The sequence below is a fragment of the Diorhabda sublineata genome, chromosome 1, assembly GCF_026230105.1.
Source record: "Diorhabda sublineata isolate icDioSubl1.1 chromosome 1, icDioSubl1.1, whole genome shotgun sequence".
In the NCBI taxonomy this organism is placed as follows: Eukaryota; Metazoa; Arthropoda; class Insecta; order Coleoptera; family Chrysomelidae; genus Diorhabda; species Diorhabda sublineata.
The window spans coordinates 36,392,055-36,411,606 of record NC_079474.1 but is presented as its reverse complement, the minus strand read 5'-3'; the positions used below and the strand labels follow the sequence as shown (position 1 = coordinate 36,411,606).

General features: G+C 32.4%; 2 protein-coding genes across 3 annotated transcripts; one reads left to right on the top strand and one right to left on the bottom strand.

Moving 5' to 3' along the window:
- LOC130441187 (eIF-2-alpha kinase activator GCN1) lies at nt 1-13,364 on the top strand. Its single transcript, XM_056775146.1, has 19 exons — nt 1-46; nt 140-242; nt 299-494; nt 550-736; nt 798-950; nt 1,004-1,256; nt 1,496-1,872; nt 2,203-2,524; nt 2,581-5,343; nt 6,420-7,488; nt 7,667-7,960; nt 8,018-8,378; nt 8,660-8,902; nt 8,964-9,233; nt 9,298-9,645; nt 10,439-10,632; nt 11,157-11,368; nt 11,427-11,902; nt 13,088-13,364. The coding sequence occupies exons 1-19, from the start codon at nt 32-34 to the stop codon at nt 13,214-13,216; spliced, it is 7,965 nt and encodes a 2,654-aa protein (XP_056631124.1). The 5' UTR covers nt 1-31; the 3' UTR covers nt 13,217-13,364.
- A 1,284-nt stretch (nt 13,365-14,648) lies between these two features.
- LOC130441982 (uncharacterized) lies at nt 14,649-19,088 on the bottom strand. 2 transcript variants are annotated; one of them, XM_056776342.1, is made up of 5 exons: nt 18,866-19,088; nt 18,647-18,807; nt 18,272-18,469; nt 18,148-18,214; nt 14,649-17,835 (listed from the first exon to the last, which is right to left on the bottom strand). In XM_056776342.1, exons 1-5 carry the CDS (start codon nt 18,945-18,947, stop codon nt 17,735-17,737), a joined length of 609 nt encoding a protein of 202 aa, XP_056632320.1. In that variant the 5' UTR covers nt 18,948-19,088; the 3' UTR covers nt 14,649-17,734. The 2 variants fall into 2 exon arrangements, with proteins under 2 accessions (XP_056632320.1, XP_056633087.1); XM_056777109.1 differs by having other exon boundaries at nt 18,659-18,807; nt 18,866-19,052.
- Nucleotides 19,089-19,552: the final 464 nt, after the last annotated feature.

Genomic DNA, 19,552 nt, shown 5'->3' with positions numbered 1-19,552 from the left:
AAAGCTGACGTTTCCTTTTTGACATTTGAAAATGGCAGATGCTGAGGTAAAGTTATTTCACGTGTATTTAATATTTTTTTAAATTTTTTTGAATAAGATATAGTTTAATTGTTTCAGTAATATCCATATTATATTTCAGTTGACAACCGCATTGAAGGACATTCATATCAAGGTCCAAACCGCTAGTTTAAAAGAAAGGAAAGAAGTTATTGAAAATGTTATCAAAGTTTTGAAAAGACCCGGTGAGTTTCAATTAAAATATTAATGAATTTAAATATATCATCTTCTATTGTTTAAGATGTGAATGAAAATATTATTAAGGGCATTTCAAGAGTTTTACTTTTAACATTACCAAGATACAGGGATAGTTTTTCACAGCAGCTTGTAAAAAGTCTTGTAGCCGCACTCGTCGAAGAATATCCTGAAACAGCAACAAAATGTCTCATAAGTGTTTTAGGAGATATTGCTACACAACACAAAAATATGGTTATCACGTAAGTAAAGTATTATGATAAAACATGCATTTTCATTAATGTTCAACATTTTTAGAAACAATTCAAGCAAAACAGCTTTATCAGCTTTGGACTGGTCAACAATAGTCTTTTCAAAAGGATGGAAAAACACATCTGCTACAATAAAAGCACAGTTTGTTCAAATAGTTGAATTACAGTCATATTTGATTACAGCAATTTTGGGAGCTACTAACATGAAAAGAAAGTTAAAAGCCATTATCATGGTAAATAATTTACCTACAAAGAAAATGAAAATTAGATTTAATGTATTCTTTTCTTTTGTAGCTGAATAGATCTTGGTCTGGTATTCCTGACAGTGAAAAAATGTATCTTGATATTATAAAAAGTATTGAACAAAATCAATACATATTAGTATTATCGTCAGTTCTGATAGAAAGGTTGTCAAAAAATAAAAGTGAATTCATTATTTCGTATCTGGTAAGCTACTTATATTTGTTATTTTTGTTTTTTGATAATATATATTATTTTAGGACCCATTAATAGAGTCCTTTATCAAAAACTTCATTAGCTGCAAAACTAGGCCATCACCAAATATAATAATAGCATGTTATCCGCTATTATCACAAATAAAAGAGGAACACTTTGTAAAATCTATACTTCCAGCTTTACAAAAAGCCATGTTGAGAAATCCTGAAGTGATCTTAGAATGTATTGGATTGGTTATATCTGGAGTCAATTTGGACCTCAGCAAATGTGCTTGTGATATTGGAAATAGTCTAATAGGTAAATGATTGTAATCAGAATGAATTTGTTCTACATATACAAAATTCATACATAAACTAATAAATTATAGGTCCAAACCTTTCAATTAAGTCACTTTATTGGTGAAAACTGTATGAAACTTCGTTTGGTAGTTTTGTAGTTGATTGAGAACAGAAAGGGGAAAATAACAAAATGTATTTTAAATATATAATTTTTGACTTAGCCTAAACAATAAAAACCAATTATCATTTAAATTTCAGCTAATTTACATTCCAAAGATGATAATGCAAGAGCGGAAGCAGTAGATGCTTGCAAACGACTTGCAGAAAAGATCAAAAATCCCAAAGCAATAGAAGATCTTTTGAAAAAAACTTTCTCAGTTTTCCATGGTTCTGATGGAAAGCTCACTGTTGTAGACCACAAAATTAGTGTTTTACAAGGTGCTGGTAATTTTAGTTACAATGATGTAGCTCCAGATCATATGGTAGGATTGATAACAGTTGCTGCTGAGTGCTTTGGAAAAGTTTTGGAAATTGAAGTACATGAGAAAACTTTGAGTCATACTTTAGATATGTTATCTTTATGGACTGTTAGATTAGGACATGAAGTGCCAAAAAAAATTTTAGATATTCTGAAGGTAAATAGTCTGTTACCAAACTAGATAATTTCTAATGTGCTAATTATATCTTTTGAAATAAGTTATAGCTTCTAGGTCATATCTATATTACAAGTAGACATATCTTTTATAAAAAAGATAATCAAAAATTTAAATAATGAAAATAGCCACATTTGTAGTAATTTACAATATTGATGTGATTTATTGATTGGACATACAAAAAAAGAGGAAATGTCAGGAGTTTCTCATCATGCATTCTAAATAAAAATAAAATATCTCCTAATAAATAGTTTCTATATTTAATTACTATGTTAAAATACAGTTTCAACTAAATGCAAAAAATTGTTACAGAATGGAATGGGTCTCAAAACATCTACATCCTTGGTGAAAATATCTTATATTCAATGTATGATAGCAACATTTAGTCTCAAAACTATCCACCAAGCTTCTGTTTTCATTCCAATTCTTTCTAAATCTGTTGAAAAGGCAGTTTCCCAAGCCACAGTAGCAGTATCAGTGACGGAGGGATTGTGTGCAGCTTTAATGCTCTTAAAATTTTCCAGTGTTCAAAGAGAAAAAGATAACGATTTCCAAAACGTCTGGAATGCTGTGTTAGATAATGAGAAACTAACTTTTTTTTCAGAAAAATATTTAACAACTACCACAGATGAGAGTGAGTATTGTAATATGCTATAAAAATGAGAAAAAAATGACTTTGTCTGTATTTAGGTCTCCCATATGTTATGCAACTCTGTGAAGTCTTACTTGTGCAATACCCGGAGAGATTGAAGAGACCAGAATCAATTCACAGGGCAATTTTATATTGTATAGCCATAACATCTGGAAATACAAGAAGAAAATGTTTAGTTATATTAAAAAGAATTGTTGGCAGTTTGAGTGGAGTTACAATTTCGAGATCACTATTTAGAGAACTGTACAAATTTTTAGATATCAATAAAGTAGTGAGTAGAAAGGAATCAGATAATAACAAGGAAAATGAAAACCATCATTGTATAACTTCACATTCTGTTATAGAATGTATAACAACTTTATGTTCACTTTCTGGTCTTACCGATGACGAGGTTCAATTACTAGCAGTAGATTCTTTACTTGCAACTCATCATCCTTCAGTATATAATGTTATACCTAACTTATGGATTAAAATAATCAAACATTTTAAAGGTAAACCAAAAGATTTGATCACTCAAAAAGCTTCTGAATTTACAAAAAACTTGATAAAAGAATACATAAATACGCCAACCAACGAAAATGCTTTAGCCACTCTAGTCTCAGCTAATGCGGAAGTATTAGCTCCAGAAATCATCAGAAAAGTAATATCTTGCTTGGAAGATCCTAGAATATGTCAAATATCCAAAGACGATTATTTTACTTTCCTAACTCCAGAGGGCGAACTATATGATAAGAGTGTCATCCCCGGTAACGATAGTAATGCAGAAATAAATTTAAAAAGGGAAAGTAAAGTTTATAGCTATAAAGAGCAATTAGAAGAACTTCAACTCAGAAGAGAACTGGAAGAAAAGAAGAAGAAAGAAGGTAAAATAAAACCTCCACAGTACACTCCCAAGCAACTAGAAGCTATAAAGAACCAAAAGCTAAAAGAACAAGCCATCAGAAATAGATTAACAGAGTTAAACACAGTAATTTTGGAATCTGTTTCCATGATAAAAGCAGCGGCTAGGGGTAATCCTTTACATTTATCACTTCATTTTAAAGATCTTCTTCCCTCTTTATTTCAAGTCTTGCAGTCACCCCTAGCCGCACCATATATCTGCAAGCTGTTCACAAATCTGAGAAAAACTGTGTTTTCTCAAGATTTGGATACTTTGGGGGAACTTGTGGCTAATCTAACTCTGAGATTAGCCAAACCGCAATGTGATTTGGACGCCAATTGGGAATCTGAAAATATTCACAAAGCAATGGTTAGGGCTGTAGCACTTATACATGATAAAACTGTTTCTAAAAAAATGTGTTTCACAGTTCCAGCATTTTGTTACATTTTCCCCTTTCTTAAGTACAGTTTAACATCAAATTATGCCAAAAATCATGATGAATTAATTCATGATGGTCTTCAAATTATAGCAGAACATGCTAAATTGCGTGGCTCTGAAAACAATGGTACTAAAGATGCATACCATCCACAGTACTTGCCAACAAAACAAATATTAGGGCTTCTTGTGGAGATTTTAAACTCTACTCAAGGCAGAGTTCAGTCTCAATGTGAAGCTTGCCTTCTAGAAGTCGCAGCTTGTATTAGTGGTAAAGAAGGTTGTGCTAAAGCTACAAATGATGAAATTGATGTTTTTCTCAGTGCCTTACAAAGCCCAGCTTCTGTGGTAAGAGATGCTGCTTTGAGAGGTCTTACAATAGATATTTTGTCTCTTCCTGCATTTGAAAGTGACTACAATTACGCCTTAAAAGTGTTTAAAAGAATTTGGATAGCAAGATTTGATGAAAATGATGAAAACAGAGTGTTGGCTGATCAATTGTGGAAACAAGGAAACATGGATTTCCCTGTAGTATTAAGTGAAGAATTATTGAGTGATATAGAACATCCAGTAGAATGTATGCAATCTGCTGCTGCTAAATCTCTTGCAGCGCTTTTGGAGACAGACCAAACACAAGTTGAAGAAACATTGAAGCATCTGATTAAACTATATGAGGATAGATTAAAGATGATACCGGCTAAAGTAGATGAGTTTGGCAGGGAAATTGAAAAAGCTGTTGATACTTGGTTCCCTCGAAGAGGAGTTGCACTTGCCCTGGCAGAACTATCTCATTTATTTACAGATGAATTGATAGCTGATTTAATACAATTTTTCGTATTTAAATCTTTAGGAGACAGAAATGAATTTGTTAGAAAAGAAATGTTAAATGCTGCCTTAAGAGTTGTGGATCTTCACGGTAAAGAAACAGTAGGTACACTTTGGCCAGTATTTGATAATTTTATGGGAAAATCTTCCAAATCCGCAACATATGATTCCGTAAAACAAGCTGTTGTCATTTTAATGGGTTCATTAGCTAGACATTTAGACAAAGATGACCCAAGAATCAAACCAATTGTTTTGCGCTTGATACAAGCTTTATCTACACCATCTCAAACTGTACAAGAAGCTGTTTCAAATTGCCTACCACCTTTAATACCATCTGTTAAAGACGACGCTCCGGGATATGTTAATAAACTTCTTCACCAACTACTTAAAGGTGATAAATATGGAGAAAGGAAAGGTGCTGCATATGGATTGGCGGGGCTTGTCAAAGGAATGGGAATATTGGCATTGAAACAACATGATATTATGACTAAATTGACTGATGCTATTCAAGATAAGAAAAATTACAAACACAGAGAAGGTGCCCTATTCGCTTTTGAGATGTTGTTCCAGATGTTGGGAAAGTTATTTGAACCATACATTGTTCATGTATTGCCGCATTTGCTACAGTGCTTTGGAGATACAAGTCAATATGTCCGTACAGGTAGGAATGCATTATATTTTTTTTTTCTCATTAACTATTAAATTTGATCAATATAATTTGATATATACCATGTAAATAATTTTGATTTGGAACAATTCTATTCACAACTGCTTTGAATCATTTTTCTAAAACTATCTGCGATAGTAGATGGGTACTAGATACTTCCGTCCTAATAATTGGGAGTGCCAGATACTAGTAAAATACAGAGAAGTCACCAGAAAGTCCATCATGTAGTAAATCGTTGGCCTGTAGCCTCCATTATTCTCATCACTATTAACTATCGAGGCCTCCAATTTCCAAAATGGGAGGTACAAACGTACTACATTATTATTTTATTCATAATCTATTAGAATATAATTTTATTCGTTCTAGCCATGTCATGCCACTCCTCCAGTGATAAATACTTCCTTGTTTTGGTTTGTCTATTCGGGTAGCAGCAGTAATAAGTAATTGGAATGTTGAGATAATAGTTTAGTACCTCGGTTTTTTTTTAAATACCATGGGGCACCAGCAATTGAATACAATTTTGTAACGTAACCTAACCTAACCAGCAATTGAATAGAATTTTGTCATTGTGATCTTTAAATTAGTTTAATAATGGATTGCGCAAACCCACTTTTCTTTATATTATGACTTATAGGGATAGTTACAGTCTTAAATATTATTATCTTGTGGTTTGTCACTTCCAATGAAGTTCATCTATTCAAAATATATGTCTAGGTAGTTTACTTACCTAGACATAGGCTCTGTATTTTTCCAAAAATGGTTCTCTGTTGTTTAATGTGAAATCCTGAAATTTTGTTTCATTCATTTTTGAACAATTCTTCAAAATAAATTGAATTGTAAATATGTCTTTTTACAATAATTATAACATGTTTGTGTAGAAGAAGGGGATAGGACGATTGAAAATCTTCTGGTACATTATTGTAATCACTTTTAATAATTTTATGTATAAAAATTTTTTATTGTAAATAAGTCGTAGTGGGAAACAATTTGGGACAAACGTCAACCTTAAATGGTTATAGAAAAGCATAACTATCTTTTACATTTCACTCTAATAATTATTTTCTTTATAGCTGCCGACGACACTGCTAAAGTAGTAATGAGTAAGCTATCAGGACACGGTGTAAAACTTGTACTACCTTCCTTATTGGCAGCATTAGAAGAAGATTCATGGAGAACAAAAACAGGTTCAGTAGAACTACTAGGTGCCATGGCATATTGCGCACCAAAACAGCTTTCATCATGTTTACCTAGTATTGTACCTAAATTAATAGAAGTTCTTAGTGATTCTCATATGAAAGTACAAGAAGCTGGCGCAGCGGCTCTAAAAGTAATCGGATCGGTAATCAGAAATCCAGAAATTCAAGCCATAGTTCCTGTTCTTCTAAAAGCTTTACAGGATCCTTCTAATAAAACTTCTGTTTGTTTGCAAACTCTTTTAGATACGCAATTTGTTCACTTTATAGACGCTCCGTCATTAGCTCTAATAATGCCGGTTGTTCAAAGGGCTTTTATAGACAGATCTACAGAAACTCGTAAAATGGCCGCTCAAATAATAGGAAACATGTACTCGTTAACTGATCAAAAGGACCTTATGCCGTATTTACCTACTATTATACCAGGTCTAAAGACATCATTATTAGATCCGGTACCAGAAGTACGTTCAGTGAGTGCAAGAGCTTTAGGTGCCATGGTTAGAGGAATGGGAGAGTCGAGCTTCGAAGATCTATTACCATGGTTGATGACAACATTGACCTCGGAAACTAGTTCGGTAGACCGATCTGGAGCTGCGCAAGGTCTTTCTGAAGTCGTTGGAGGTTTGGGTGTAGAAAAACTTCACAAACTAATGCCAGAAATTATTAGTACTGCTGAGCGTACTGATATAGCTCCCCATGTCAAAGATGGTTACATTATGATGTTCATCTATATGCCTGTAGTGTTCACATCTGAATTTACACCCTACATTGGACAAATTATCAATCCCATATTAAAGGCTCTAGCAGATGAAAATGAGTATGTTAGAGATACTGCACTTAAAGCGGGTCAAAGGATTGTTACTCTTTATGCTGATTCGGCAATTTTGTTGTTATTACCAGAGTTGGAGAGAGGATTGTTCGATGAAAATTGGAGGATTAGATACAGGTAAATCAAGTTTTATGAAAATCACACTGAATCAGTTCATAAATTATTTTAAAACAGAATTCATTAGCTTATTTACAATTACATAAATCAAATGCTACCATTAGGTGAATTCTTTCGTAGTATTTTTGAAAATTTTTGTTTATATTGACTGTTCACTATAAAATATTTTTATTTCTAGCTCTGTACAACTTTTGGGAGATTTGTTATATAGAATATCAGGTGTGACCGGTAAAATGAGTACCGAAACTGCAAGTGAAGACGACAACTTTGGTACTGAGCAGTCTCATATGGCTATCATTAAATCACTTGGAGCTGAAAGACGAAATAGAGTACTTGCTGGATTATATATGGGTCGTTCTGACGTGGCACTCATGGTAAGACAAGCTGCTCTACATGTTTGGAAGGTTGTTGTTACAAATACTCCAAGAACCTTAAGAGAAATTCTACCCACCTTATTCGGACTTCTACTTGGGTAATTATTTGAATGGTTTAATTGAAACTACTTCTGAAATATTTTCTTCTTTTACAGTTGTTTAGCAAGTGACAGTTATGATAAACGTCAAGTAGCTGCAAGAACTCTTGGTGATTTAGTTCGTAAATTAGGAGAAAGGGTTCTTCCTGAAATTATTCCAATTTTAGAGCGAGGTTTGCAGTCGCCCCAAGCAGACCAAAGACAAGGTGTTTGCATCGGTTTATCTGAAATAATGGCATCAACTTCCAAAGAAATGGTGCTTACATTTGTCAATTCTTTAGTACCAACTGTTCGAAAAGCATTATGTGATCCATTGCCCGAAGTTAGACAAGCAGCTGCCAAGACATTTGATAGTTTACATTTTACAGTAGGCTCCAGGGCATTAGATGACATTCTACCTACTTTGCTTAATCAGCTGGTAAGTATTGTTTGAAATGATGAGTACTGCTTCTAATTATTCCTAGATTTATTAGTGAAATCATCGGGAATTGGCAAATATTTTGTAAAACATAAAAATTCCCACATAAAAAGGGTAAATTTCAATAGATAAATAATAATAAACTCACTGGATTCCTACTCCTCTCTGAGTACTCAACTTCTCTGAATTTTAGATAAAATCTGTAAGTGGAAGTTCATTGAAAAGAGATTTCTATGTTCCATAATTTTTTCCCAATATTGTATATCTCCTTTTATTTATAGAATCATGAAGACCCCGAAGTTGTTGAATGGACTTTGGATGGTTTAAGACAAGTTATGGCTATCAAATCTCGTGTGGTATTACCTTACCTAGTACCTCAATTGACTGCACCACCAGCTAACACCAAAGCACTGTCAATTCTTGCCTCCGTAGCTGGTGAAGCTTTGAACAAATATCTTCCAAAAATACTTCCAGCCCTTCAAATTACGCTTGCAGCATCTCGAGGCACTCCAGAAGAAGCACAGGTAAATATATATATACATATATAAATCTAGAACAAATGTGAATGTATTTAATATTTTTCAGCAACTGGAATATTGCCAAGCAGTTGTTCTTTCCGTTGTTGATGATGTTGGAATTCGAACTGTAATTGATACTCTATTAGAAAATACAAGAAACGAAAACGCCGATCAAAGAAGAGCAGCGGCAACTTTACTCTGCGGTTTTTGTGCAAACTCCAAAGCTCAATATATTTCATATATACCACAATTACTTAGAGGACTAATTCATCTGGGTATTGATTCTGATAAAGAAGTTTTACAGATGTCTTGGGAAGCTCTAAACGCCGTGACTAAGGTACATTTCGACGATAACTTCTATATTTAAAAACATATTAAGATCTAATCATTATCTATTCCAGACTCTAGAACCCAAACAACAAGCTACCTATGTTTCTGACGTACGCCAAGCCGTTCGTTATGCTATGTCCGACTTAAAAGGCACGTCTGATTTACTACCAGGTTTCTGTATAACAAAAGGGATTGCTCCTATACTGCCAATTTTCCGAGAAGCTATTCTTAATGGAGACGGCGACGAAAAAGAGGCAGCTGCACACGGTTTGGATGAAGTTATTAAAGTTACTAGTGCCCAAGCACTACAACCTAGTGTAGTGGCTATTACAGGACCTCTTATAAGGATTTTGGGTGATAGATTCAGTGCTAATGTTAAGACCGCTGTTTTAGAAGCATTAGCGACATTGTTGGCAAAGGTAAACATAATATTTCATTGTTATATTAAAGAATAAGTAAATAAACATTTATACTTCAAGTAAAAATCGAATTTTTCAGTAATTTTTCACCTGTGCTTAGAGTTAATTTGGATCTGATAGTAATTACCTTTATCTGAGTTTTTTCTCTCCATCAAAACGTTTTTTGTCGATTTTTCTCAATAATTTATATAATTCTGGCTACTTTCCTCATTGTACCCTTTATGTTTCTTTTTTTTTCATCTTTTGAATTCCAAGATTGTTCTCATCTGTTCCAGTTTTTCAGAATTTCCTCTGATATCATGTAGTCTTAAAACATCATAACTCTGCAATTTTTCTATTTTATTCACTAAATGACTAAAAAATAATCGGTAACTTTTGTGCATTTTTATTGTTAATATTCTATCTAAACAGTATCTATATCTATCTATTTCTGAATGGTTCCAATAATTTTGTGACAGAATACTATACTATCGTCATATTCTGTTCCCTTGCCAATTCAATTAGCAGATTTATTTTTTCATGCATATTTTGAACTCATTTCAAGATTTTCCTAATTTCATATTTTAGATTATAATCATCTATTGAAATTTTATGTCATTTTTTAATAATAAATTGTTCTATTTTGTTCTATATTAAATATTTCAGTTTCTTCCATATTTGATCTTCTACTGTGCCAGATATATTTATTATTACGAGTTTCCTAAAATTCCCACTTTGTTATATATCGATTTCTGAGAAATTGGAAACTGACCTTTCCACCATAAGCAGGAACATTGTATTGGTTTTGTTGTAGGTTGGCATCATGTTGAAACAATTTTTACCGCAATTGCAAACTACATTTGTAAAAGCACTAAACGATCCAAATAGAGCTGTGAGGCTCAAATCGGCGGCTGCTTTAAGTCAATTGATAATCATACATCAAAGAGCTGATCCTCTATTTACTGAGTTGCATAATACTATCAAAAATACAGAAGACCTTTCTATCAGGTAAGTGTACAGAATTATTTATGAGACATTACAAAATAAGAAACTAAGTTAATCACATTTTTATGTGGCAAAACGTTACTGCCACTAAAAATTCTTGCTTAATTTAGATTATTGTGATTTTGTGGTGTGTATTATTTTATCATAACTAACCATAAAGAAAATGAAACAATTTTATATTTGTGCCAATGTTTCAAAACTCTATAAAACACTTCAGTGAAGTACCTTCCTACACAATATTTTACAATAACTTGAAGAATATTCTTAAAAATATAAAATTATTGTTACATTGACAATACATGCAACTACTAAACTCTACACCTTTATTGAGTATATTTACACTTTACGGCATTATCAGTTGTTCCAAAAATTTATTTCACAATCACTAACAAATAAAATAATACCAGAACACAATTATATGGGATGTATGAGTGAAACAGTTTATCTCTATGTTTTTGTAGTTGCTGTAAAAATTTCTAATGTTTTCAATAAACTTCACTTCCCTCAATTATAATTATTCATTTTAGGGAAACTACATTACACGCTTTGAGAGGTATAATAACACCAGCAGGAGACAAAATGTCTGAACCAGTAAAAAAACAAGTACGCGTAACTCTGGTTTCTTTCTTAGGAGTTCCAGATGATTCAGTAAGAAAATGTGCTGCAGGATGCTTAGGCGCTATTTGCAAATATTTATCACCTGATCAATTGGACACTACACTTTCAGAACATATTTTATGTAAGTAAAAAAACTCTTAGATAAAACAAATATATTATTTCAATAATCTTGTTTTCAGGTGATGACAGTAGTGCTAGTAATACCTTAAAAGAAGGTAGAGGATCGGCACTTTCCGTGGCTCTCAAAGAAACACCACAGAGTCTTTGGGATGAACAATATAGAGTTAAATTAATTCAAACCCTATTAAGTCAATTATCTTCCCAATCTGTAGTAATCACTCAAATTGCAATTAGATCTTGTGGGTATCTTCTCCAATATCTCTTGATAAATGAACAACCCATACCCACTAATTTGATTGTGCCATTTGTTAGAACTATGAATAATAATAGTAATGAAGTAAAACAGTTGTTAGCGAGAGTGTCGTTCCACTTTGCCAAAACAATTCCACAAGATAAAATGTCTCCTGACTTATTAAAGTTGTTATTACCGACATTGGTCAATGGTACTAAAGAAAAAAACATCTATGTCAAAGCTAATTCTGAGATTGCTTTGATAGCTTTATTGAGGTTGAGAGAAGGAGACGTCATGTTTCAGGTAAGCAATATTAAATGTTTTTTTTTTATTTAGTACAATAAGTAATTAGAATTACAATATTCTCTGAGGTAATCTGATGGCTTGAGAACTACTGCCCTACATTGTCGTGGTAAAATTACATCCCTAACTTCCACCTGTTTTGAGTTTGTTATTTTCAATGATAGTTATCTACTCTTCCATTAAGTCAGCTAGCTACTTCTTCTGTAGTCTTCTAGTGTTGGTTTCAAGTAATGGTTGTAATAGGACATTTGGATGATACAAATGTTGTCCCAAGATCTTTATGCAGTGTTTGGTTTGATACATACCAAGATGTGTTGTTAAGAATACGTTTTATTGGCTTCTTTGTATTATAGCTATACTGTTTTCAAGGATTAAGTTCAGCATTTATCTTATTTCTCCATTTTTCGAGCCATTGCTGGATTTGGTCTAGTTGGTTTTGCAGGATGTATGAAACCGTTTCTGATTTACTTGCGTCGGTAATGTAACAGTTTTATCTGAGTAGGTTCCAATAGATGTCTCTGTAGCGACATCTATTGTGACTATTAGGTCAGCTGTATAAAAGAATAATTTAATAGGGAAATTTATCTGAGGCTTAATTGATGCTTTATTTTTGAATCATCTTTCAGAAAAGTTCTGATATACTTTAACTTTGTGATAGTATAGGACGCCGAACCTTATCAAATGCCTGACTCACGTCCAATAATACTGGAGTACAACACAGTTTTTGTTAAATTGTATGATTAATGACATGATTGACATATATGGACAAGTTATGCATCAAGAAGATGCAAACAAACTCCCTGATTCACAACCAATTTCTTGTTGGCCTTGAAATTAATGCCACCCCAGACAAAAAAATTGTGACTCATTATTAAATAAAATATTCCAATGATGTTTTCTTTAGTTTTGGTTTTTTTAGAATAATAAGAAACTTTGGGGTTAGAAGGGAATCGTTTGTAGCAGGATAGGGTGTAAATTCGCTTTCTACCATTCTTTACTCCAATGTAGTAATTATACTTATGTGAAATCGATTATTACGTTTTTTTTAAATCATGTTAATGTTTGGATTCGGAATGTCGCTCTAAGTTGAAGTATTAGTGTAACTTGTAGCAATCCTTACTCCAATCGCAGTCAATCAACTCAGGAACATGTTACAGTTTTTCCATTTAATTTTTTTATTTTTAGAAATGTTTGGGAATCCTGGATGCTGGAGCCAGGGAATCGTTATCCGACGTCGTAAGTAAGGTATTGAAGAAAATTTTATCACAACCAGAAAGTAAAGAAGAAGAATTAGATGATACTCTATTAACCTGATCAATAGAATGTATAAGTATTAGTTGGACGAACTTTCTTTTTTGTAATCATATAACAACATTTATTTTTAAGACTTACACTGTAATATGTTTTGTTTGGTTAATATTTGTTAACAGTGGTGTAAGAATAAATAAAAAGTGTACATCAAAACGCATATTCGTAAATTATTTCCAATTTTATTTTAATAATTTTACTGGCATTCAATATCTAAAATCCAAAAGATAAATCTCTTCAAACATATGACTTAGTTGACAATATTATCCCACACATGCTGTGTTGGTACTAATATCAGAAAAATAACGAAACCCAAAACAACCATTTGTCACTCCCACCAGACATATGTAATAATTTCTATACGTTTCACAATTCCAATACATTTAATAAGAAGCGCCCCAGGGCGAAGAGCATTTGTGACGTTATAATTGACAAGCAGACACTTTTGATTTACTGTTACAACTACACCACTCAGAACTGAAATGTAAAAATGATCTTAATAGAGCATTTTAATTAAGGGTCTGGTCTGGTCTACAAGCCTAAATTTTAGTGGGGGCTACAAAAAAAAGGTGCACCCTAGTTGACATGATACCAGCCCTTGTAATGATCTGGAACAAAAAAATTTCAATCGCTATCGTATTGACCTCAGCCAAAGAACAAATTCACAAAATAGCGTCGACATGAAATATCAATTTTTTCAAAATCCAAGACAGGCGCGGCAGAGAGATATATAAAAAATATTTTCACCAAATTTCAAATGAATCGGTCGGGTAGAACTTGAGATATCATGTCAACGACTTCAAAAAAAGTAATTTTAAGAAAAATGCGTTTAAATTTTGAGAATTAATTTAGTAGAATAACTCGGCCGGCTACGTCACAAAATCTACTATACCTCCGCAAATAATGCTTTCAAAATGCGCAAAAAATATAGATTTTGTCAAATGTCTAGACCGGAATAACCCCTTAATTACCACTGAATCATCAATTGTTGGATTCTCATTTGATCCATTTATAGTCATGTTGAAATTTGGTTAAATATTTTTTGTATAATTTCACAAATACAGAGAAACAAACGGGCCAACCCATTGCACCAATTCCATTCCTGCCGCAATTTTCTGCAGGACTCATTATTGTTTCCTTATATGGTCCCAAGCTGCAGCCCACTCAAATTCAGATACTCCAAGAATTGTTCTCAGAGACTTCGAGGACGAAGTCAACACCAAAGGAGGGAGGAGAAATGTGAAATGTCCCCGACACTGCCACACGATCAGCAGATTCCAAAACACGGATCAAATAAATATAAGTTAATTGCAATAAATTCGATTTCATTCATTTTTTTATTGTCATCGGTTTAATAGATTATTGATTTGTTACTTTCTGTATAAATTTAAAAGTCGTTTATTGTAAATAAATTATTTTTAAAAAGTTAAAAAGTGTCTTGAAGAACATTTCTATATATTACTAATAATTAGATTATTCACAAATTACTCATATTTTTTATAGAAATTATGCTTACATCTAAAACAATCCCTAAAACGTATAATACACAGTATTGAAAAAAAATCTACAGACAGGAAGAAAATTTTTAACTAAAGTAAAATCATAACAGTATAAATTTCAATAAAACCTATTAAGAGATATAAAGCTCAAGTGTTACAATGGATTTCTAATTCATTTTAACCCTTATGTGAATGGCAAATAATACACCTTTATCAGAGTGACGATGTAGGTGCCTTCATACAGTTTATACGTAATGTATACAATCAAGATCTGTTTTAACGTTACCCATACTAGTTACTTTCCAATTACACAAATTGAGCACCCAATCAAGCACATGGGTGCGTAATGCTTCAAACCCATGTTCCAAATTGCCATTTTCAAGATCTGTGCCTCAAAAACCAGATAAATGTTTTGGCTCCATGCATAAATGAACCACCAGCTTCAAAATTGTGATTTAACCACAAACTGCACAATTGACGTGTGGGAATTTATTTTAAATTCATATAGATTTACATTTGTGTTTACTCAAAACTTGATGAGGAAGACTTATAAAAGGGCATAAGAAGCTATATATGGTGAAAAGTGTAGTTTCAAAGAAGTGCTCTCATAGTATTCATATTTTATATTCAATTAATTTAAGTATCTTGAGTTTGGGACACGGCAACAAATGAACAAATCATTTATGACATGTTTTCAAATTTTAACACTTACCGAAGTTTGTTCCAATTGATTCTTGTATACCAATCATGAGCGTCGAGCCCATGGGTTTTTGTACAAAGTGCTAAATAAATTGGAAAGAAGCTAATAACGTTTACGATTAAAGCGGGAGAGGGGGGGAATGTAATACATGGTTGTTGACGCGCAAGAAACATATTATCCATTATCAAGTATCATGCTTGATATTGCCACTTCACCGTTCACTTTGTTCATATACGAGCTTACTTCTATTTTGTGAGTGTTAATATGAATATTGGAGCAAGTATTTCTACACAAAGATCACATGTTCAAAAATTCAGAATTAGCAGAACCTTCCAGTGATGAAGGTGAGTTTGCCTGATAATGAACACAATTATATTCTTTTGGTTGAAAAGATCGGATTGGCTGTTACGATTCCGATACGAGTTTTGAAGGGAAATCGTTTGAAAATATTCTTATTGCAAATTATTATTCTATTATTCTTATTACACTTCCCAGAACACAAACTAGTAGTCGAAACATTATTCCTCAATGGGGCAGATCTGCTTCTTTCAGTAAACCACAACTAATGGAAATATTCCAAAATATATTGTCAAATTAAATGTGTGACATAATCTTGATGGACACTAATGGAAAAGGACTAAGATTACTGAAGCATACAATAATAAACTAATGTAAAATTACCCTGATATTAGCAAGCGTCTGGCACAAAAAATATTCAAACAGTTCACAGAACAGGAATTAGATGCATTTTTTGGCTTTCTAATATTTAGTGTGTTACATAGATTAATAAAGAGTATTTCACTGATCTGTGGAAATCCAGTCACCCACCATTATTTCGGGTTGCGTTTTTCCATGATAGATTCAAAATTTTGCGCTTCAGAAGATTTGACAATGATCTAACGCTACCTGAAAGTTTGTTAGCTGATAAAGCAGGTGCTATACAAAATATTTGGACTTTGTTCATTACAAACCTTGAAAAGTCAATAAAATATTTGGGGCTTGTAATGCAAAAAATTACTAAAATAGACAAACAGATGATGGAGAATACACTGTATTAGGTCTCGTGGCTAAATTGGAGTGGACAATATGGATAAGCTGTTAACAAAATACAATGCAGAATGAATCGGTGGCCTTTAGCACTTTTTGATAAATCATTGATGTTGTAGATTTGGTAGCATATATCATATACATATATCACAATAATGTGTGGTAAAGATATAGAAGAAAGATCAAAAACTGCATTGTGATATTGGCCAAGAACTAAGGCTTTCGATTCCTTCTAGACCTACAACAAGCAAAGAAGAACACGAAAAGCTTGTACTAACTGAAGAAAACCAGTTTTCAGTTTTGTACGAAATTATAAGTACTTTTTTCATTGTCATAAAAGACACAGAGGTACCTGGATACCTTGTCATTCTATTGTGAGTTTAAATTATATTTTGGTTTCCACTGAACATAGTACATAGTAGACTGCGTCAAAATAATAAAAAATATATAATTTATAACTAGTTAAGGGCTCTCAGGAAATGGCAGAGTGTAAAACATACTTTTCTTTAAATTTGAAAATGTCACTTACATAAGGGTTAACAGAGTGTGATGGGTCACCTTTTAAGTGAAGCATCATAAGCTGAAATATTGTAATTTTGAAAACTGTTTACAAAAGAGGAAAAATAATTACTGTTGCTACAGAGCGCACAAACCTTTCTATGAACTATTTACAGAGGACAATATCAAATTGAATTGTTTGAAATTATGATTTAAAATAAAGTAGAAAAATTTTGTAAAACCTTAGAACTTGGATATTCTCTAATATCTATGTAATAGAATTAGATATTGTTTAGCTGACAGAGGTAGATTATTATGATAAGAATTTTTTCAAATATTGTTTGTTATCTTCATGGTTGTAATATCACGGTTCTTGTTTTGGAAATGATCAATTAATGAATGAATAAAGCTAACAATACTACAGGTTTATAGTACACTTAAATAATTGAGAGAATACAATGGAAACAATAAGTTAGTTAATGATTTTACATTGATATTCCTGTCTTACGAAATATTTTATAATATCGGATATTTCGAATAATAAGGATATTTCTTATTAATTAAAATGGACCTCATTGTACAATTACTATTCAGAATATCTTCAAATAATGAGACTTTGATCAAAAACCCTGACCAAGAATCAAACAAAATCAGTTATCAACAAATTAGGCCTAAACAGATATTTGTCAATTTAAATTTCAAATAAAAAGAATTTATTAACACTAATAATTATATTCTTTAGTCAGTTCAAGAATTTTATCACTTATTATGAAGAAATTTTTATCCTAATTGAAATTGTTGAATACCATTGTCCTGATATGCATACAACACTGCTCCAGTTTCACCATTTTCAGAATTCAACAAACTAGTACCAGCAGTACCTAAACAAAATTCGGGATTAGTTTAAATAAACGATTCTAGTAATATACAATTATTACAATTTAAAATAACAGGAAATATGTAATAATAATTTGATTTTATATTTGTTCAAACATTTGTGACTATTCATATTCACAAGGAAGCTAAAACTGTGAAGCACTGATTCAATGTAGGGCCACATCATCATAGCTCTCTTGCTCTGTTCAAACTTTATTTCAAGAATTCAAATAAATGTACAAAGAATACTAGAACATTTCAGCTTTTTTTACAATGATACAGAATAATAATGGATAATACCATCTTTTAAAACTCACTGTATGATTCTTCTTGAATTTCTTCATACATTACATCACCACCCAGATTTTTATCACTCTTTGCAGCCTGAAAACATTACAAACTTGAAATATTCATATAACAATAACACTAAGAGCAAATCACCTCTCTATATTTTTGAAGATATATTTTCAGTGGTTCTACATAGTTATCAAAACCTAAAGTACTCATAGCTACTAGTATATCTTCTCCATTAATTGTTTTTCTTTTTTCCAAATGGCAGCGATCACTAGCTTCACTAGTAATAAAGCTAATAAATTCTGAAACACATTCTTGTACACATTCCCTGGCATCTTTGGCTATCTAAAATAATAATTCAATAATCATACAATCAACAATATCCCATTTGTAAAATGGGACTTTAGAATACTTTGAAACTGAAGCGCAATAATGATAAAAGCGATTTGATCAGCAGTTTCAAAAGTACTCAAAATTTGAGTGTAATAATTAAGCCAGATTAAAAAATTGGGCAATGCGTACTTTGTTAGTTACCTTGCCGGTCTCTGGTATGGCTCGTTTCATGATTTTAGCGACGTTTGCGATAGGTAGAAACCGATCTTGTTCACGAAGTGGAGCCCCCATTTTTTCCCCATCATGATTTGAATCGTCGGTATTTTCGGCTGCCAATTGGTCGTGCTCGTCTTAAAATCATGAAATACAATGTATTTGTAGTAATTAGACATGAATTTGAAATTATACCTTCCATCTCGTCCACTACCATGTACTGATGAGTCAAAGGTGCTAACGCGTATGAATGTGTCAAGTCTTCATCTTTTTCCATGATTTTCTCACCAAGTCGCTAGATTTTATTCAATGTTTTTTTATGTCAAACCAGCAGTAAATTAAACAAATGTGTTGACAGCATATGTACATAAACAAACACCTCGATTTTTCCATATATCATAAAACGTAATACATAGACAGTCTTCTTCTTCTCTTAATTTTCAATATCCGCCTTGACAGCACTTGGTCAGATCTAGCTTTCCCTTTGTATTCACTATTATAAAGCTTTACGAATTCATTTTCTTGCATATCTATTAAGCTGGGCTGGACATGGTAAAAAACAATCAACAAATGTTATATAACCCTTCTCGCTCAGGCCATTATCCAATAGATAATGGTTATATGTAACTGCGAAGCATTTCACAGAACCAAAAAGTTGCGTTACCAGTTTGGTAATTAATGTGAATAGGTAATTATTGTTGCTAAATGTGCGAATTTTTTGGAGAAAATGCACTATTACTAGCATTTTGTCCGTTCGACCTTCTGTTTGTAGCAGTGATATCTCCATACAGGAAACATATAGCGAATTCTTTTTTTTTTCATTTTATACCTGTATAGCTGTAGATGTACCGGAACGAAAGAAATTGTGGTCATTATTAGGAA